Source organism: Chiloscyllium plagiosum, unplaced genomic scaffold, assembly GCF_037043375.1.
Source record: "Chiloscyllium plagiosum isolate Xiang-an unplaced genomic scaffold, Cpla_swu_hap1 HiC_scaffold_3, whole genome shotgun sequence".
Taxonomy (NCBI): Eukaryota; Metazoa; Chordata; class Chondrichthyes; order Orectolobiformes; family Hemiscylliidae; genus Chiloscyllium; species Chiloscyllium plagiosum.
In genome coordinates, this window is record NW_028270141.1 from 150,922,687 (window position 1) to 150,945,357 (window position 22,671).

At 43.4% G+C, this 22,671-nt stretch overlaps 1 protein-coding gene across 9 annotated transcripts in view; it reads right to left on the minus strand.

The window, feature by feature from the left end:
* Positions 1 to 22,671, minus strand: part of disp1 (dispatched homolog 1 (Drosophila)) — a 401,131-nt gene that overhangs the window by 109,836 nt on the left and 268,624 nt on the right. For all 9 annotated transcript variants that reach the window (XM_087984346.1, XM_087984367.1, XM_043687317.2 and 6 more), the window contains one exon: positions 15,157 to 15,734. In XM_087984346.1, the coding sequence (XP_087840472.1) occupies positions 15,157 to 15,734 (578 nt within the window). The remainder of the gene's footprint in view (positions 1 to 15,156; positions 15,735 to 22,671) is intronic.

A 22,671-nucleotide genomic window follows, 5' to 3' on the forward strand; every position in this document is an offset into this window, starting at 1 on the left:
GTACAGCTGTAACATGACGTCCCAGGTCCTGTACTCAGTGGTCTTAGTGATGAAGGCAACTGTGCCAAACACCTTCTTCACCACCCTATCTACCTGTGATGCCACTTTCAAGACCTATGTACCTTCTGGGAGGCTCCACAATGCGTGGCTTGCAAACAGCAAAAAAATGGCTACAGATAAAACACAATATTCATCTGGAACACTCGCCATTTAAGTGAGAATAAATTGAACATAAATTACTTTAGTAGCAGTATTGTTGAGTCTCAAACAAAAAAATGTACTTAGATGAACTTTTACCAATATGTTTATTTGACATTACATCTTAAGTTAGCGCATGTGGGAGTGTGACACATGCAAAAAAACATGTAATGCTTGAGTCCAAGTGGTTTAAATTTGTATAAATCAGCAACAAAATGTCACAGAATAGAAAACCCATTGAAGAACAAGTAGTTTCACTCAGAGTGATGAATATGTTGAAACTGCTGAGGCCAAAACATTGAAGACTTTCAACAAAGATGTAGATTATAGTTCTTCGGAATAAAAGAATCTGGGGCGAAAGCAGGAACAGGGGACTGAGTTGGATGATCAGCCATGATCATATTGAGTGGTGGAGCAGGTACAAAGGACTGAAAGGCCTGCTCCTGCTCCCATTGTCTATGTTTCTAAACAAAAGACACTTGCCTCCTGTTCTTTTTCCTTGGACTCTAATAATCCGATTTCTGCCCATGGTGAAGACCTGAGGATCCACAAACACTAATCTAGAACAGATTTTCCTTAGCAGTGGCAATTAGCCTCCAACTGCTATCAGAATATGCCTATTTAAAACAATTCGACTTTGCAGCCTCATAGAGACAGAGCACTTTAAGCATGGCTCCACCTGAACAGGAGAGAGCTTTTCTTGCAGCAATCTGTTTATGCTCATTTGGAAATGAAGTGTGAAGCTGACAGCATTTCCCTTTTCATAATGTAACATTACATTATGTACAACTGTTGTCGCAAAATAGCACATCCTATGATTTACTAGCAACTTCTAGTAAAGGACTGCTATTGTTTAAAAGAAGGACAAAGGATGCTGGGACTTGGTCAGATTCCTGTCTCTGCTACCAGGGAGAATTTTATTTTCGACCTGGACCCTTCTAACTCCAGTTTTATATTCTTTCTTAAAGATAGAGTTTTGAACAATCATTGTGCCCTCAGTTTGATGTGACTTAAGTCGTATGTGAAAATCCAAGCCACAAATCAATCCTGAAATGAGCCAAGAGAGAGCTTACATTATGCATCATCACCTTTGGGTTTTGGAAAGATCCCAATGAATGAGTGATCTAAAAAATACAGGAATGAACATCCCATTAGTGCGAAAGAATACAGGGGAGGAATTAAGTGCCAACACCATTACTAAAGAAGTTGTATTAGACAAACTAATGGGACTAAAGGTAGATAAATCCCTGGCTCTGATGGCTTGCATCCCAGGATCCTAAAGGAAGTAGCAGAGATAGTGGATGTATTCGTCATAATTTTTCTAAAATCCTTGGATTCTGAAGGAGTACTGCTACTGTGGCATCCCTACTCAAAAAGGGTAGGAGGCAAAAAGTGGGTAACTATAGGCCAGTTAGCCCAACATCTATTGTTGGAAAACTGTTGGAACTAATTATGAAGAAAGTGAGAGCAGCACACTTGGAAAACCAAAACCTAATCAGAGTCACTACGGTTTTATGAAAGGGACATTGCATCTGATTAATTTATGAGATTTTCTCAAGGTAGTCTCAATCAGAGTGGACAGTAAATGTGTTATATTTGGACTTCCAGAAAACCTTTGATAAAGTACCTCATGAAAGGTTAAGTCATAAAACTCATGGTGTTGGAGATAGTGCAGTGGCATGGATAGGGAACTGGTTAATGGGTTGGAAATAGTGAATGGGGGTAAGGAGTTCTTTTGCAGGTTGGCAACCTGTGACCAATGGGATTCCACAGGGATCAGTGCTGGGACCACAACGATTTACAGTATATATTAAATTGTTGGAGAAAGGAAGTGAATGTATTGTTACCAAATTTGCAGACAACACTAAAATAGGTGGAAAGGCAAATTGTGAGAGGGACACAAAGTAGTTTACACAGAGATGTTGGTTGAGATAGAGTCCTACCGCATGGAGACAGGCCCTTTGGCCCAAACTGGTCCATGCTGACCAAAATGTCCATCGATGTTAACCCCACTTGTTAAGTAATTCAGCAAAAAGTCAGCAAATGGAGTGTAATTTTGGGAAAATGCGAAGTTGTTCATTTTGGAAGGGAGGACAAAAGAACAGAGCATCATTTAAATGGAGAAAAACTGCAGAGAGCTACAACACAAAGGCACATTGGGGTACTTGTACACAAAACAAAGAAAGCTAGCACACATGCATCAGATAATCGGAAAGGTAATGGAATGTTGACCCTTATTTCAAGGGGACTGGAGTATAAGAGTGGAAAGTCTTATTATAACTGTACAAAGTGCTGGTGAGACCACATCTGAGGAACTGTGAGCAGTTTTCATCCCTTTATTTAAGGAAAGATGTTGTTCCATTGGGGGAAATTCAGAGAATATTTATTAGGATGATCCTTAGTATAAAGGGATTATCTTATGAGCAATGACTAAACAGGTTGACTATACATTGGAATTGAGAAGAATGAGAGGTGATCTCATTGAAACATATAGAATCTTTAAGGGGCTTGACAAGGTAAATACTAAGAGGATGTTTCCCCTCATGGGAGAGTCTAGGACCAGAGGGCAGCATTTCAGAATAAAAGGGCACCAATTTAAGACTGAGATGAGGAGGATTTTGTTTTGTCTCAGAGGGTTGAGTGTCTTTGGAACTCCTTATCACAGAGAGCTTGGGCGCAAAATCTTTATGTATATTTAAGGTTGAGATAGATTCTTGCTCAGAAGGGGAATCATGGGTTATAGGGAAAGGGCTGGAAAGTGGATGTGAGGAGTGTTGGATCAGCCATGACCGACCGAATGGTAGAGCAAACTCAAGAGGCCTAAAAGCCTACTCCTGTTTCTATTTCTTCGGAGTTTGTGGAAGTAGGTTGAAGGTATTCTTGGCTGTGGTCACTGTTTTTGATTGATTCATTCACTGGATGTGGGCATCCCTGTCTGGAATTTTGCGTGTTGCCCTGGAGAAGGTAGTGATGAGATTCCTTCTTGAACCACTGTAGTTTTTGGGTCAGGGACACCACAGAGTTTTTAGGGAAGGAGTTCCAGGATTTTTGTTAAGAGTAATCTGCAAGGTGTAAATAAACAAATTATTCTTCTAAATCTGATTGCAGAATGAAATTGTGGAATTAATAAAACCTGTTGTGTCATAATCAGCTTCTGGGACTGGCCAGTAATGCTTTAGACTCTCCAGTGACTCCGTAGGGAAATGTGTTTAATACCTAATACCCAGGTAGGAAAGTATAAGTACTCTTTCAAGTATGACAAGTATAATTCCCAACTGTATATTGTTCAACTGACCTCACAAGAGTGGAACTGCACTGTAGGTCTGGTGAGGGCAAGTAAAATCAAAAGGGAGCCACACCTGGTCACTCAGTTAGACACAAAAAAACTGCAGGTGCTGGAATCCAAAGTAGACAAGCAGGGGCTAGAAGAACACAGCAAGCCGGGCAGCATCAGGAGGTGGAGAAGTCAATGTTTTGGGTATTTGGGTATTACCCTTCTTCAGGACTGGGATGAGGGTGAGGGGAGCTGCAGATAAAGGGGGGTGTTTGGGTGGGGAAAGAGGTGGAGTGGTGAGGTAGTGATAGGTGAAGGCAGGTAGAGGATACAGCCCGGTTGGTCGATGTGTGGAATGGATCCGGTTGGTGACTGGAAGGAAGGGTTAGTAAGTGGAATGGAAGGGAGGAGGAGGGGCTGGAAGGGGAGTCGGGGGATAGGAAGGGTGGTTATTCGAAGTTGGAGAACTCAATGTTGAGTCCTCTGGGCTATAGGCTGCCCAGGGGGAAGATATTACACACAAGCTTCTTTGTTGAAGGGACTGGGTCAGTAGTAAAGTTTCCTGCTTTTAATACCTTTCCTCTGAGCAGTTATTAGATTAGATTAGATTGTTTACAGTATGGAAACAGGCCCTTCGGCCCAACAAGTCCACACCGCCCTGCCGAAGCGCAACCCACCCAGACCCATTCCCCTACATTTACGCCTTACCTAACACTACGGGCAATTTAGCATGGCCAATTGACCTGACCTGCACATCTTTTTGTGACTGTGGGAGGAAACCAGAGCACCCGGAGGAAACCCACGCAGACACGGGGAGAACGTGCAAACTCCACACAGTCAGTCGCCTGAGGCGGGAATTGAACCCGGGTCTCTGGCGCTGTGAGGCAGCAGTGCTAACCACTGTGCCACCGTGCCGCCCAAAGGCAGGTGGTGACTAGAATCTTTCCCACATGGATAGCCCAGATAGGCAGCACAAATAGTGGCAGTAAGAGGCCTAATCATAAGCAAATTTGTGGGGGCCATCTGAAAAGCAGGTTGAGGTGTTGTTCCTCCAATTTGTGGTCCAACACCTCATCGTCTGCCTGGGCAGCCTACAGCGCAGAGTACTCAGCACTGAGTTCTCCAATTTCAGATAACCTCCCTTCCTATTTCCCCAACTCCCTTTCCAGCCCCTCCTCCTCCCTTCCATTCCACTTACTGATTCTTCCTTCCAGCCATCAACCGGATTCATTTCTCCCATCAATGAGCCAGGCCGTACCATCTACCTGTGTTCACCTACCACTACCTCATCAGTCCATCCCTCTCCCCACCCAAACACCATTCCCCACCCCCTCCCACTTTATCTGCAGCTCACCTCGCCCTCACTCTGAGTCCTAAAGCAGGGTTACACCCAAAATGTCAACCCCTCCACCTCCTTATGCTGCCTGGATTGCTGTGTTCTTCCAGCCTCCTGCTTGTTTATGCCTGGTCACTCCCCAGTGACTGTAATCAATAGGACCATTAGGACGTGATGGACTTGACTGTGGCAGTTTGTGCTATCAAACATCCTCCCAATGCTGGCTTTGCAGTAACACAGATTTTAAAAAGGCTATTTTGGTAAGGTAATGGAAGGCACAAAAAATGTGTATTCAAAGGGAAGTGGACAAAAGGCAGCAATTTGGATTCAAGAGTATACCAACTGGTTTTTAAATATCTACCATCTCCTTTTCAGGCTGATTCTCTAGTTGGCATTAGAATACAATACTAGCAATGCTAAAAATCTGATAAAATCATCCGTTTGTTACAGGAGGAAGATAGTATTGATTAGATTAGATTTCCTACAGTGTGGAAACAGGCCCTTCGGCCCAACAAGTCCACACCGATCCTCCAAAGTGTAACCCACCCAGACCCACTTCCCTCTGACTAATGCATCTATCACTACGGGCAATTTAGCTTGGCCAATTCACCTGACCTGCACATCTTTGGACTGTGAGAGGAAACTGGAACACCCGGAGGAAATCCACACAGACACGGGAAGAATGTGCAAACTCTACACAGACAGTCGCCCGAGGCTGGAATCGAACCTGGGATCCTGGTGCTGTGAGGCAGCAGTGCTAATCACTGAGCCACAGATAAAAATGGGCAAAAGAATATGATAATATCATCCTCCCACTTTGTGCACTTCACATCCCCCTCCTGAACCCTCAAATGTAGGGCACCACTATGTAAACACAAAGCTCAGCCTTTCAGTGACAGTGCCTTTAGTGAGAGATACAGGGCATGGGAATTGTATGTTCAAATATTGTTCATTCTTAATGATCACAACATCTGTGTGAAAAGGTTAAGGGATCAACATTTTTATAACAGAGCGCTTCATACCGGTCAGTGGCTGGTGTAAATTTCAGAAGTTATTAGAAAAGGACAGTAATGACTTTGCCAGAACTCGCACTGATGGCTCAGGTCCTCTATTACTGGGGAAGATGGAGTGAAACAAAATGCATTTTGTGTCTTAATTTTCAGCTGATGTTGAGGGGCAGGCAAAGTAAACCTGCTCGCGCCAATCGGGATTTGGTTAAAAGCAAAGCATTCACTATCCAATGTTTATAGAAACACTTTGTTTTCAAAAGGATTTTAAATACAAATTCCTTCCTCTTGTTCTTAAAATGTTAGTTTTTATGGTAAAGCTCTGACAGTCCTCTGGAACCTAATAATTGCATATTTCTGTAGTGAACACCAATAAAGCAGAACCTCAAACCCCAGAGGATTCCTGGCTTTCCGACCTAACCTGATGACTATAACATACCTTCTGGTGACTGAATACAGATTAATGGAAGATTTGGGGCTTTCATTTCTGTAAAATTCAGAGCTGCACATCTTACGTCTCACCACCGAGTCTGTGGAGATACTAGAAACCTGTTATTAACTGTCTAACACCATGTTACATACAAGCTTCTTTGTTGTAGAGACTGGGTCAGAAATAAAGTTTCCTTCTTTTAATACCTTTCCTCTGAGCAGTTATTAGGTGGTGACTAGAATCTTTCCCACATGGACAGCCCAGATACGCAACCCAGATAGGTGGCTCAGTGGTTAGCACTGCTGCCTCACAGAACCATGGACCCAGGTTCGATTCCAGCCTCGGGTGACTGTCTGTGTGGAGTTTGCACATTCTCCCCGTGTCTGTGTAGGTTTCCTCCAGGTGCTCCAGTTTCCTCCCACAGTCCAAAGATGTGTAGGTCAGGTTAATTGGCCATTCTAAATTGCCCATAGTGCATTAGTCAGAGGGAAATAGGTTTGGGTGGGTTTCTCTTCGGAGGGTCGGTGTGGTCTTGTTGGGCTGAAGGGTCTGTTTCCACACTGTAGGGAATCTAATCTAATAGGTGCAGTAAGAGGCCTAATCGTAAGCAAATTTGTGGGGGCCATCTGAAAAGCAGACTGATAAAGAATAACTACTAGGTAGCTTTACATGCAATATTTTCTAAGAAGGTACATTGACAGGTCCAGTAGAAAATTGGTTTATGTTTAGAATTTGGTTTTGGGGAAGGGTGTACTCTTGTGGTGGCATTGTCCCTCTCTCTGGACCATCTGCTCCAAAAGAACATAGTAACGTCTCTAAACAGGATGATTAGAAAATATCAATAATTTTTCATTTGGCATTTGAAATAACTTGGACTTTGGAGTTGAATTCACCTATACTGCTTTACTCACCAGCTTCATGTAATCGAGACGAAGCAACCATATTTAATATCCCATCCTAAACTGGTTCCTCATTGGATGAAATAAGCTGGAGTTATAGCAAACCTACTTTGTCCAATCAGGGTTAGTATATTGTTCCAAATATCCAAACAATTTGAATATCCATTTAAGGTTAAAATATTCATCAAGTCCCCTGTGCAGTATGTTTCCCATTAGCAGGGAATCATTAAACCCCATTATGACCAGAATTCCAACATAGTTTTGGGTCTCTTGATGCATAATTTTCTGTATTCCAAGCCCAACTCTGAAGCATTTTTCTACTCCTTTTCCTCTCTGTTTTTTTTCTGTATTATACATTTCCTGCCTGAAAGAGTAAACAAAGGTTGAGGTTCTCCCAGCATTAGGTCTCCCACTGATCCAACAGAAAAGTGAAGAGTTGGGCAAGGCAGCCTGAATGGTCTCTCACTCTGTTGTAACTACCTGTATTCTGCAATTCTAAGCTTTTTAGCTGAATTCATGAACTCTCACGCTGAAGTGTTGAAGTATATTAATATATCAAGAGCTTATGTCTCATGTCATCCCACAATCATACACATTAAAAGGAAATGTACACAGCAACTGAAGAGATTTTACATAATTGACATAGCAGGTTAACAAAGGAAAGGTTGTCCGTTTCCAAATACCTTTTATATTCCCAGTAGTTTACAACCAATACAACACTTCTGAAGTATAGGAGAAAGTGAGGACTGCAGATGCTGGAGATCAGAGCTGAAAATGTGTTGCTGGAAAAGCGCAGGTCAGGCAGCATCCAAGAAAAAGGAGAATCGATGTTTCGGGCATAAGCCATTCCTGAAGAAGGGCTTATGCACGAAACGTCGATTCTCCTGTTCCTTGGATGCTGCCTGACCTGCTGCGCTTTTCCAGCAACACATTTTCACTTCTGAAGTAGAGTCAGGATTGAAATGTAGGATGTGACAGACAAGTTGTGAGCATCTGTGCCAGATCTCACAAAAATCAACATGCTGTTGACCAATAATTCATTTTTATTGATCAAGAAAAAGATTGCAATGATATGCCTTCTTGAAGTGCTACATTTTAGGTAGGTAAACCCGCAATGCTTTTTGGGTAAGGGAGGGGTTCCAGGCATTTTACCCAGCGACGGTGAAGGAACAGTAATATATTTTCATGTCAGGATACAGAATGGCTTGCAGAGGAACTTAAAAGTGTTGTTCCCATTCATCTGCTGCCCTTGTTCTCACATATGACAGAAGGTGCAGTTTTGGAAGCTGTTGTTAAAGGAACCTTAGCAGGTTGCTGCATTGCATTTTATATATCATACAGAGGGCTGCCTCATTGTATGGATGCTGGAGTAAGTGGATTTCAGAAATGTAGCTCAGCTCCTGCAGTGAGGCCTCAGAACTGAGATGACTTGTTTTCAACAACCACTAATTTCCTTAATACAGTAGCACCTTGACTTATGAACTTAATCCGTTCCAGGACCCGGTTCGCGAACCGAAAAGTTTGCGAACTGAATCAATTTTCCCATTGTTTGGATATTCAAAGCGCGCGGAGCAAAGCAGAACAATGACAATGAAACCACGGGCTTTTTGCGTTCGTACCTTCGTTCGTACCTTGAATTTCGTACGTACGTTGAAGCAAAATTTTACTTCCAATCCTGTTCGTAAACCGATTTGTTCGTGAACGGGGTCGTTCGTATGTCGAGGCACCACTGTACTAGGAATAATGCCAACCAGTGTTTTTCCGCAAATCTTGTTGACTTTAGTTTTGCTGAGCTCTTTGATGACATGTTCAGTTAAACACTGTCTTGATGTTAAGTGCGGTCACTTCTCACCTCACCTTGGGAATTCAGCTGTTTTGCACATGTTTGGCCAAAAGCTGGAAAGACGCCTGAGCTCCAGAGGAACCCACTTTGAACAAGTCAGCAAGTTATAGCTGAGTGAGTGCTGTTTGATAGATCCAATTAACTTTGTCACCAGTGCCAAGAGATTATTCTTTTTTAAACATAAATCTTGAATAGGTAAGACATCTAATCAGATTTTCTCGCCCTAAAACGATTACTCATTGTAGTACTTACTGGAAAATACTGGAAATATCAAAAGATAAAGTGTAACCAAGACAATATAAGGCCCCTCCAAATATGAAAGAAGGAAAATGATCACCCATGTTTATTGGCTTCTGATGGTATTTGTTACCTACTAAACAGTAGTCTCAGCAAAGCTGGCTGTGTCCGACAGGAAGATGCCATGATTTTTCCTGCAAATTCCTGCAACAGTTCCATGTTAAATATTGCAGACTGTTGTGAACAGCCCTGCTTTCTCAGTGTGAGTTTACAAGGGAGCTGTGAGAAACTTTGCAGGTATATGTTTCACAATATACCAAGGCAGTGAGGCCATCACAAGGAACTGAGGAAGTTTGATGTGCCAAGGAGAGTAAAATGCTGCTCGTGAGGAATCCATGTTTATTAAAATAAAATGTTTTCTTTTTTTAATCACAAAGAGGAAACTACTCTCCCCTGTCTCCGCTGGGTTAAAACTTTATGGACATACATCAATTAGGCTCTAGCACCTCAGCCAAGTGACTGTCCTTCAAACATGAGTCTAAGAACGCAGGATCCTGAAGGCCATTCTACCACAATGGACAGCACTTTTAGGCTCACAGCTTCTGCTCACTAAAGTTCACAAAGGCACATTTTACAGGACTGTCCAGGTTATGAAGAGGAGGAAGGGACGTTGATTGAAAATCCTAGAAAACAGTTACAGTCCAGGATGTAATGCAGTCCTCCAGGGCTTAACCAGCTGGTCCCAAACCCCCACATCTTCCCCACTGCCCTTCCAATAGTTTCTCTTTAGATACTATCGAATTCCCTTTGAAATCAATGATTAAATCTGCTTCCACCACGCTCACATGTAGTGCATTCCAGATCCTAGCTACTCAACTACAGAAAAAAAATGTAATCCCTTTTTGCAGATGGTTCTTTTGGTAATTACATGGAACCAGCACATTCCTGATGAAGGGCTTATGCCCGACATATCGATTTTCCTGCTCATCGGATGCTGCCTGACCTGCTGTGCTTTTCCAGCACCACATTCTCGACTCTGATCTCCAGCATCTGCAGCCCTCACTTTCTTCAAATCGCAATTGATTGGTTCTGGTTCTTGGCCCTTCAGGAATAGTTTCTCTCTACCTGCTCTGTCTAGACACCAATCATTTTGAACATCTCTGCCAAATCTTCTCTATGGATTACAGCAACAGTTTCCCTAAACTACCCAAATGGCAAGTCTCTCATGCCTGGTAGTATTCTCGTAAATCTTTTCTGCATCCTCTCTAAAGCTTTCAGATCCATGGACACAATATTCCAGTTAAGGTTCAACTACTGCTTTATAAAGTGTAAAGGAACACACATTTTTCCCTTTTTGTGACTACAAAGCTGAAATGGAGTTGAACTGGCATGTAGATAAAATACCAGGAGGTTTTTGCAACTTAGATAAAGCAAATTCTGCACATTTTAGTTGTGCAAGACAATGTTGGTTTTTGAAACAACAAGGGAGTTACTTTGAGACAAGAAGCGTCACTGAGTTACAGAAATTCTGCCTGACATCAGCTTCTGATTGGTTGAGTTGCAGTTTGTTACAAAGCTGCAAGTGCAAGGGCAGCCAGAGACATCCAGTGCCTGCAAGTTGAAAACATCTCTCTCCCAGCACCATGCTCCCTGTCCACGTGGGTGAAAAGACTCGAAAACAAGAAAGCGTAAAAGAAGGAATTCTAACAAAGACCTAGGTTCACCTGATCAATCAGTGAAGTGACCCACTGCATTACAGACAACAGAGTCATCATTGCTGAAATCAGAAGGGCTAAGAGAGACACTATAAACTCCCTTAGTCATTTGGATGTTCAAAGACTGTAATTTTACTTTCCCTGTCTATTTTGTTCCACTCATGATATCTGTGTCAAACTGTCTGTTGTCTAGGTAAAAACAATGACTCCAGATGCTAGAAACCAGATTTTGGATTAGTGGTGCTGGAAGAGCACAGCAGTTCAGGCAGCATCCGAGGAAGAGCGAAATCGACGTTTTGGGCAAAAGCCCTTCATCAGGAATAAAGACAGTGAGCCTGAAGCGTGGAGAGATAAGCTAGAGGAGGGTAGGGGTGGGGAGAAAGTAGCATAGAGTATAATGGGTGAGCGGGGGAGGGGATGAAGGTGATAGGTCAGGGAGGAGAGGTCAGTGGATAGGTGGAAAAGGAGATAGGCAGGTAGGACAAGTCCAGACAAGTCATGGGGACAGTGCTGAGCTGGAAGTTTGGAACTAGCGTGAGGTGGGGGAAGGGGAAATGAGGAAGCTGTTGAAGTCCACATTGATGCCCTGGGATTGAAGTGTTCCCAGGCAGAAGATGAGGCGTTCTTCCTCCAGGCGTCGGGTGGTGAGGGAGCGGCGGTGAAGGAGGCCCAGGACCTCCATGTCCTCGGCAGAGTGGGAGGGGGAGTTGAAATGTTGGGCCACGGGGCGGTGTGGTTGATTGGTGCGGGTGTCCCGGAGATGTTCCCTAAAGCGCTCTGCTAGGAGGCGCCCAGTCTCCCCAATGTAGAGGAGACCACATCGGGAGCAACGGATACAATAAATGATATTAGTGGATGTGCAAGTAAAACTTTGATGGATGTGGAAGGCTCCTTTAGGGCCTTGGATAGAGGTGAGGGAGGAGGTGTGAGCGCAGCTTTTACAGTTCCTGCGGTGGCAGGGGAAGGTGCCAGGATGGGAGGGTGGGTTGTAGGGGGGCGTGGACCTGACCAGGTAGTTACGGAGGGAACGGTCTTTGCGGAAGGTGGAAAGGGGTGGGGAGGGAAATATATCCCTGGTGGTGGGGTATTTTTGGAGGTGGCGGAAATGTCGGCAGATGATTTGGTTTATACGAGGGTGGGAAGGTGGAAGGTGAGCACCAGGGGCATTCTGTTCTTGTTACGATTGGAGGGGTGGGGTCTGAGGGCGGAGGTCCGGGATGTGGACGAGATGCGTTGGAGGGCATCTTTAACCACGTGGAAAGGGAAATTGCGGTCTCTAAAGAAGGAGGCCATCCGATGTGTTCTACGGTGGAACTGGTCCTCCTGGGAGCAGATACGGCAGAGGCGGAGGAATTGGGAATACGGGATGGCATTTTTGCAAGAGGTAGGGTGGGAAGAGGTGTAATCCAGGTAGCTGTGGGAGTCAGTGGGTTTGTAAAAAATGTCAGTGTCAAGTCGGTCGTCATTAATGGAGATGGAGAGGTCCAGGAAGGGGAGGGTGGTGTCAGAGATGGTCCAGGTAAATTTAAGGTCAGGGTGGAATGTGTTGGTGAAGTTGATGAATTGCTCAACCTCCTCGCGGGAGTACGAGGTGGTGCTAATGCAGTCATCAATGTAGCGGAGGAAGAGGTGGGGAGTGGTGCTGGTTTAATTACGGAAGATCAACTGTTCTACGTAGCCAACAAAGAGACAGGCATAGCTGGGGCCCATACGTGTGCCCATGGCTACCCCTTTGGTCTGGAGGAAGTGGGAGGATTCGAAGGAGAAATTATTAAGGGTGAGGACCAGTTCGGCCAAACAAATGAGAGTGTCGGTGGAAGGGTACTGTTGGGGACATCTGGAGAGGAAAAAAACGGAGGGCTTGGAGGCCCTGGTCATGGCGGATGGAGGTGTAGAGGGATTGGATATCCATGGTGAAGATGAGGCGTTGGGGGCCGGGGAAACGGAAGTCTTGGAGGAGGTGGAGGGCGTGGGTGGTGTCTCGAACGTATGTGGGGAGTTCCTGGACTAGGGGGGATAGGACAGTGTCGAGGTAGGTAGAGGTGAGTTCAGTGGGGCAGGAGCATGCTGAGACAATGGGTCGGCCAAAGTGGTCAGGCTTGTGGATCTTGGGAAGGAGGTAGAACCGGGCAGTGCGGGGTTCCCGGACTATGAGGTTGGAAGCTGTGGGTCGGAGATCTCCTGAGTTGATGAGGTTCTGTATGGTCTGGGAGATGATGGTTTGGTGATGGGGGGGTGGGGTCATGGTCGAGGGGGCAATAGAAAGAGGTGTCCTCGAGTTGGCATTTGGCTTCAGCGGTGCAGAGGTCAGTGCGCCAGACTACCACTGCGCCCCCTTTATCCGCTGGCTTGATGGTGAGGTTGGGATTGGAGCAGAGGTTCCACATTGATGCCCTGGGATATCTCAATCATGAATGATTGTGTATGTTTATTTAAGGGTTTTAATGGGGGTTAGTTCAAGTTGTATAGTTGTAGATTCTGAGTCCTTTCTATTCTGTGTCATTTGTTAAAGTACAATAAATAGAGTAATTTTCTGTTATAGAAGAAGCCTAATGTGAACTGCTTTTTGTCCTGGGTGGCAATCACTCAGGCAATTTGGCCATTTTAGTATTTCATTGTGATTTTAAATATTTATACACTTTGTGACGCATTGTGGAACAGTGGGGGATAATTAATCCTCTTTGTTAATTCATATCAAAGTTCTCTTTTAACATCTTGTTTTTCTGCTCTATACCTCTACGTATAAAGCCCAGAATTTTATCTGTTTTCTAACCACTTTCTCAGCTTGTCCTGTTCACTTTCTTAGAGTTGTGCATCTTTCTTAAGGTCTCTGTGTTCTGCATTCCCTTTGTGTTATATTGCCTCTCCTCGCTTTACCTGCAAAGTGCACTTCACGTTTCCATGACATACTGCGTTACATTTAGCTGCCACATGTCTGCCCATTCAGCCATCATGTTTTGTCTTGAAGTTTAACACTATCCTCTTCACAGTTTACAATATTTCTAAAGGTTACAACACCTTAAAACTTTGTAATTGTTCATTTTACAGCCACATTAGACAATCTATACAGAGAAGCTGTGTTCCTAATAGTAATGGCTAGGAAACATTACTTCCAGTGAAAAGAAAATCAACCATTCACCATAATTCTTTCCTGTTACTCAACCTACCTGAATCTATGCCACCAATTTTCCTTTCATTCCATGGTCTTCCACCTTTATAACAAGCCTAGTATGTAGACGTATATAACATGATAGTTTACTAAATGCCTTTTGAAGTCCATGTACAACACATCAATCAATCTACCGTTCACAGGTTTTCCTTTATTAATCCACCATGTTGATGGCTGTTAATTTTGTCCCACTGAGGTTAAACTGACTGGCCTCTGGCTGCTGTATTTATTTATGAAGCGCCAGCAGAGAATGGGTCAGACCAGGCAGATGGCTGTGTAGCTGCAATATTACTGAACCAGGAATCCAACGGGAACATAGATTGAAATGTCATCATGGCAGTCTGTGAAATTTAAATTTAAATAATAAATAGATCTGGAATATAAAGCTGGTGTCACAACTACCATCGCACGTTGAAATGGGTGGCATGGAAATCGGTCAGCCTTACCTGGTCCTCTAGATTCACAGCAATTTGGCTGAGTCATAGCTGTCCTCTGGCAAGCCACTCTGTTCAAGAGTAATTAGAAATTGGCATGTGGGCCTCACAAGACACTCACATCCCCCAAGAAAACAAAGCAAAAGGGCCTGTCTTTCGGGGCAAAGCACACATCGATGAAATAAACACTTCACTCCACCGCTAATAATTTAACAATTGATACCGTTGCATAGTGTTATACACCTCAAAATGTTCTTTCCAAATACACCCCAAAGTATGAAACAATTACATACGTAAACCAGGTTATACACAAGAGTTTACAAGTCAAACCACACCACATTAAAGTACTTATATTAACCCCCCACACAACTGTTCTCTGAAGTCTCTCCTTCATGTAAGGAGAGTTTAAGCAGGAAAATTCCATTTTGAACCCAGACATAAATATTTTCGATTACACATTACACTTGACACATATTTTTGAAGAGTTTTCAGGATATTTTCATTCAATTAACTAAAACTTAATTTTCATCCATCACAGTATACTTATCTGGGATTATCAACAGGGAAAAGGTTTACTCACTACAGAAATGAAAGACCATGTAAGTGGAGCATACCTGATGTCGGGGATGTGTTGCTGTTGCACAGGTTGATGCTGGAAATGGTCAGGCCACCGATGATGAAGACAAAGGGGAGCGTGATCGATGAGAGAAGAGACAGGCTGGAGGCAGCAGCCGGCTGCATGGAGAGGGGAAGTGTTTTGGCACATAGATGTTGGGTACTCGGAGTGAGTTTGCAGGCAGGAAGATGTCAATGGAGAGGTGATGGTGATATTTCCCAAAGAATGGCAATCTGGTTGGTTACTGTGACAACACAAAGGATGATGGTATGGACAATGGTGGCAACATTGTGGCAGCAATGCCACAGGTCTTTGGCTGTTTATCATATTGTCTGTAAAGAGGCAAGAAGGCTTAACAGTACCATTTGGCAGTGTACCGCTGTTGTGACTCACTTTTGCCCTTGAAGTCTCCTTGGCTGACAGCTGCTCGGAGAGGTGGTCTCCATCGCAGGCTGCAGCGATGCTGTTACCGTTAGCATTTGATGGGACACTGCCATTGCTCTGAACCATGAAGTCACCATTCCCGTTGCTCATAGCCATGCTCGTTTCACCAGCTTCTTCACATCCGTCACACGTCTAAAAACAGGATAAAGAAAACAAGATGCTAAACCACTCTCAGATGAAGCATTTAGAAAACTGCAGAATATATCATATTTCCTGAGCCCATGGAGTAATATCTCTTCTCCTGATCAGTGAGCAAAATAGGAGAAGGGACATCTCAAAACACCACCTAGAAAATCTCCGACTTACGTTACCTCACTCCAGAGAATAGAATGACTGAGCAAAGAGCTAGACTAATTCACCTTCATAATAATTTGAAGAGGACCAACCACATTTTCCCTCCAATTTTGTGATAAATAAAAAAAATTTAGCTTTGTGAAAAATCATGATAAAGTTCTATGAAGAAACCTGAAACAGCAGATCGACAAGACCTTTCTGCCAGACCCTCTCTTTCTCAGATTTACATACAGCACACTGCCAAGCGCTCAAACCCTTTCCTGTGTTCTGTCTTGTCGTTTTTTTTGAGATCCGATCTACAACAGCAATGTCATCAGCAAACTCATAAATGGAGTTGGGGTGAAAATTGGCCTCAGGGTTGTGAGTGTATAATGATTATAGTAAGGGGCTAAGTATGCAGCCTTGTGGGAACCATAGTTGAGGATTGTTGTGGAGAAGGTGTTGTCACCTGTTCTTACTGATTGCGGTCTGTGGGGCAGGAAGTCGAAGATCCAGTTGCAGAAGGGGAGCAGAGTCCTAGGTCTCAGAGGCTGGAGATGAGTTTGTTTGGAATTATGGTGCTGAAGGCAGAGCTGTAGTCAATAAGTAGGAGCCTGATATAGATATCCTTATTATCCGCATGTTCCAGGGATAAATGTAGGACCTGGGAGATGGCATCTGCTGTGGATCTGTTGTGGTGATTGGTGAATTGCAAAGGATCAAGGCAATCTGGTAGGCTGGAGTTGATGTGAGCCATGGCTAACCTCTCAAAGCTCTTCATAATTTTGGAGGTCAGAGCCACTGGACGGTGGTCATTGAGGTACACTGTATAATTTTTTTCTTTGGCTTCAGGAAGATGTGATCTTCTTGAAACAGGTGGGAATTTCGAATGTCTGCAAACACTCCCACCAGCTCGGCTGCACAGGATCTGAGTACATGGCCAGGGACTCTATTCAGGTCAGTTGCTTACTGTGGGTTCACTCTCAAGAAGGCTGACAGTGGGTACAGGTGCACCCAAGGCTGTTGGGATAGGTGACATCATTTCTCTGACCTTCTGATCAAAGCGAGCGTAGAATGCATTGAGCTGATTGGGGAAGGATGTATTGTTGCCTGCGATTTTCTGTGATTGAAGCATACAAGATTCTACACACAAAAGATATATGGAAATGTTTTCCATAAACCCAGTGGAAACCTGACCAGTTATTAACTTTAACTCTGAGCAGATAATTTTCTGTTAAGCAAAGGTATTAATATGATGGGCCAGAGGGATATGGAGTTAGGCTACAGATCAGACATGATTCCACTGAATGGTAGAACAGGCTCAAGGAGCTGATTGGCCTACTCCTGTCGCTATGTTCTTATGAGACTTGACAGGGTAGATGTGGAAGGCTGGGCCTAGACTCTCCCACAAGGAGACAAAGGGGCATGATCTCAGGAATAAGCAGTTGTACATTTAAGACCGAGATGAGGAGGAAGTCCTTTTGAGGTTGGTGAATCTGTGGAATCCTTTACCACAGATAGCAATTGAGGCTGGGCTACTCAGTATATTCAAGGCTGAGGTAAATAGATTTTTAATCAGTAAGAGCATTAAGGCTTATGGGGAAAAGGTAGAAAAACAGAGTTAAGGATTATCAGATCAGTTTTGAAATCACTGATTGACAAAGTAGACCGGAGATCTTATAAAGATGCTTCATATTTCATAATTCCCAAAGGGCTTATGCTTTGAAAGATTTATTTCAAATTTTGCGGAAATATCTGGAGCAATTTATTTAAAAGAGGTGTTGAAAGGTCACTGGATACAAGATTGTTTTCAACAAGGCTTCCTGGAAATCACATGGCTGGTGTAAATACTTTTTTTGCTGTAGACTACTGTTTTCATCAATGGCAGGTTTAAAGACAGTGTATTGGTATCTGATATTAGTTGGGGCAACAAGAAGCCTGTGAGGAAGGGCTGCCCACCTGATCTTTCACATTTCTAAAAACAAAACTGTTGTTGAGTTCAGAGTGAAACCTAAATGTTCTGAAATAGTCTTTTGAGGATCAATATTCGATTTCCTGAGCAAGCTCACTCAGAAACATTCCACAGACAACCATGCGTGGGTAGTGACACCACCATATCAGCTAGAACATCAGAGGGACAGACTGCAGAACACTTTATACTTTATCCTTTTGCCTTCAAGAATAATCCATATATAAAGCATTTTGTCAGCAAGCCGACCTCTGCAGAGAAATCTGTTTTTTGCCTCTTTTCCCGAAGACAGACTGTGTGTGTGCGCGAGAGTGTGTGCGTGACAGTGTGAGAGAGAGAGTGTACGTTTTGGGGTTATTTAGATGGATGAGCATTTCAGTGTTACTGTCTGTATATGTTAACCAATTATTGCATTGTCATTGAATAAGTTCTGTTTCGATAATAAACCAGAAAGTGTGATAATAGATTTTTTAAAAACTTGATAGGTATTTAATTTGACATTTAGGTAACTGAGAGAATTACAGCGCACTCCGCCAGCTTCAGTTGTACATATGTGAATTATCTTTAATATAGTATGGCAAAAGAGCCTACCTGCAATCCCTTGTTCTAACACCACTGCATCTACCTCATGGGATAAAGGAGACACATGCAGCACCACAAAAGGATCCAGTCAAGAGTTAGCTCTGTATCATTACTGGTCTACAACAGAGTTTAGTAACAAGACCAGCAGAATGCATGATGGGAATAGGAAAACAAATGGCATTCACATTAGTTATTAATGAAGTAATTAAAGGAAATAAAAGCAGAAGATACCAAAAATCGTCAGCAGATGAAAATACCGTATTTCTGGTATTTATGGTTTTTATTTCAGGTTTTTAGTATCTCTTGCAATTTGGTCTTGTTCAAATGAAAGAAACAGCGTTGTAGCTTTCAACATAATTTTCTTGGTTCTAATTTTTAGTGAGAGCTGTTAAAACATACCTCATTACACAAAGAAGGAATAAAAGCGTCAAATTTGAAAAGGCCAAAATCATCAGAAGCATCTGTGCAAGGCCCTTCAAGGTGTTGATGCTACAGCTTTCAGTGCAATTAAATGGTCACTTTAACAGGCAATAAATAGGCTAACAATCAGCATGGATTAAAATGATCAAAGGACAGCCTCCACCTGCTTCTGGACTGAGTTTAAAATACACAAAAGCTATACAAGATTGTAGCTGGCATGGGAGTGCGTGCATCCTAGAAAGCAAGAGCTTGGGGGTGGCTAATGATGGTTTTTCTTTTGCTCTGAAGCATTCTAATTATTGAAAGTGCAGGCTTGGCAGCTGCCAGGTGTTAACACAAAACACAAACTTCAGTCACTGGCTTTTTAGATGCCAGTTTTGGTTGGCAAGGTTGGAGAACCACTGGCTTCCCATCACAAAGAAATGATATTGCATCAAGCATTCATATTATGCACAGTACTCGGAAATCAGGCACATGATGCTACTCAATTCTGATTCTGTGGAATCTGCAACTGTGACAAATCAAAAGCTGCTATCTTTCCAGACCTTTTGTGCATTTCCAGAATTTTCTGTTTGATATGAAACTTCGAAATGGAGGTGCTAGTGTTGGATTGGGGTGGATAAAGTCAGAAGTCACACGACACCAGGTTATAGTCCAACAGATTTATTTGAAACACAAGCTTTCTGAACACTGCTCCTTCATCAGATGATGTCACGTTTTCCTCTGTTTATCACTTGCTGCTTATGTTTGACAAATAGGTATTCCTGTTTCATAGCTTCACCAAGTTAACACCTCATTTTTGGATAGTGCCTGCTGCCACTCCTGCTTATGTTTGCAGATTATGTTTGAGTACAGTTCTGCTGGTGTCGATGAATGCCCAGTTGAGTTGCTATATCTGCTCAAAGTCTGTCCCATTTAGCACATTTAATGATAGTGCCATACAACACGATGTACTGTATTCTTAAAGGTGAAGGTGGGATTCTGTCTCCATGAAGGACTGTGCAGCGGGCACACTTATCAACACTGCCATGCATATGCATCTGTGGCAGGCAGGTTGGTGAGAAAGAGGTCAAATATATTTATCCCAACTGCTGGTTCTCTCATTACTTGCTGCAGACCCAGTCTAGCAACCATGCCCTTTAAGACTTGACCAGCTTGATCAGTGGTGCTGCTACTCTCTGAGATGGACATTGCAATCCCCCACCCAGAGTTCATTTTGTACCTTTGCCACCCTTAGTGCTTCCTCCAGGTGTTGTTCAACATGGAGGAGTACTGATTCATCAGCCAAGGGAGGACGGTATGTGGTAATCAGCAGGGAGTTTTCTTGTCCATTTTTGACCTGACACCATGGACTTTATGGGGTCTGCAGTCCATGTTGAGGTCTCCCAGGGCAACTCTCTAAAGACTGTATATCACTGTGCCATCACCACTGAGACCATAAGACACAGGTGCAAAATTAGGCCACTTGGCCCATTCAGTCTGTTCTAACATTCGATTGTTGATTATGTGTTTGTCGACCCCATTCTCCTACCTTCTTCCTGTAACCCTTGATCCTCTTACCAATCAAAAACCTATCTCTGTCTTAAATTAATGACTTGCAGCATTGCCCTCTGCGGCAATGAGTTCCATAGATTAATCACTCTCTGCCTGAAGAAATTCTAAAGGGTTATTCCTTCACTAGGGCTGTGCCTCTGGGTTCTAGTCTCTCTTACTTATGGGAATATCTTCTTCATGTCCACTCTATCAGCACGGTGGCATAGTATTTAGCACTGCTGCCTCACAGCGCCTGTAGACCCGAGTTCAGTTCCCGCCTCAGGCGACTGACTGTGTGGAGTTTGCACGTTCTCCCCATGTCTGCGTGGGTTTCCTCCGGGTGCTCAGGTTTCCTCCCACAGTCCAAAGATGTGCAGGTCAGGTGAATTGGCCATGCTAAATTGCCTGTAGTGTTAGGTAAGGGGCAAATGTAGGGGTATGGGTGGGTTGCGCTTCGGCGGGTCGGTGTGGACTTGTTGGGCGGAAGGGCCTGTTTCCACACTGTAATGTAATCTAATCTAATCTATCTATGCCTCTTGGTATTCTGTAACTTTCAATCAGATTCCCCCTAATCTTTCTAAATTCCACTGAGTACAGAGTCCTCAACTGCTCCTCATATGACAAGCCCTTCATGCCTAGGGTCCTCTGGACCCCCTCCAAACCCAGCACATCCTTCTTTAGGCATGGAGCTAAAACCTGCTCACAATATTCCAAACAAAAACAGAAATTGCTGGAAAAGCTCAGCAGGTCTGGCAGCATCTGTGGAGAGAAATCAGAGTTAACCTTTCGGGTGGTGTGACCCTTTCTCAGAACTGATATTCCAAATGTGGTCTGTACAGCCTCAGGAGTTCATCTCTGCTTTTGTATTTTAGCCCTTTTGAAATGAATGCTAACATTACATTTGCCTTCCTAACAATCAACTGAACGTTAACGTTATATGTAAAGTCAAATTCCAGGAGTATGACAACATCATGCCTTTGCTCAATTGGTCTGTGAGACAGTTTTTGTTTTACTTTGTAAAAAAAAAAGTTTATTCACACACAGGAAACAGGTGTCAGTGGCTGGCCAGCATTTATTGCCTGTCCCTCATTGCCCTTGAGATAGTGGTGGGGAGCTGGTTTCTTGAATCACTGCAGTCCACTTGACAGGACCCTGCAGATGTTAATAAGGGCTTGGCATGGCAACCCATGGTGAGTTTGCTGTTGTCGTTTCCTGCCCCTAGGTCTATGCCAGGTGGTCTGTCCAGTTTTGATTGCAGTTTGATAGAGCTGAATGGTGCTAGGCCCTTTCAGAGGGCACTTAAGAGTCAACCATTTTGCTATGGGTCTGGAGTCAGATACAGTGCAGAGCAGCTAAGGATAATAGACACCATTCCCTAAGGGTTATCAGTCAACTTACATATGTTTTTATAACAATCAACAATGGCTTCATTGTCACCATCATTTTTATTCCAGTTAATTTTAATTCAATTTCCACCATTTGCCCTGCTGGAATTCAAACCTATGACTCCAGAGCATTGTTGAGTTATTAGATTAATAGTCCAGTACCATCACCTCCCCCAAGCACATCCCCCAAAATGCAGAAAGCATTACAAACCCAAAATATCAATTTCAACCTCGAACCTTTGGGTGACCGTCCTCCAAGACAGACTTCAGGACAGGCAACAACACAAAATGGCTGAGCAGAGGCTGATAGCCAAGTTCTGTACCCATGGGGATGGCCTCAACCAGGACCTTGGGTTCAAGTCACACTACAGGTGACCCCACTGCACCACACACACACACAGACACACATGCAGACACAGACACTCCTACAGACACACAGTCCTACAGACCCTCTCTCCTACACAAGCTCTCTCTCATATGCTCACACAAACACTCCCATACTCACATGCACACACACTCTCTCAAAGACACTCATAACCAACTAATCCCCTCCCCACACTCACTCACACACACACACACGCATCTCTAAGTTTGTGGGGTGAATTTGTACTTGCAGAATTACATATTATTTTACTCAAAAACTGCATGAATCCATGTATGATTCTGTAAATCTGTTTTTTAGATGAGAATCAGTCTGACCACAGACAGTCTTACACAGGGCACCTCACATCTTAAATACATTATCTGGGCCAATATGACACCAATTGTTAAAGTTCACTTGAGAATGTAACTTTAAAAAAGTTCTGCGATTGATATTTGAAAGAACTGAAACCAACATGTTAATTCTAAAAGATGAGAGACTTAACAAACAATCCAGGTCTTTTTCAATATATAATTTCAGTTACAT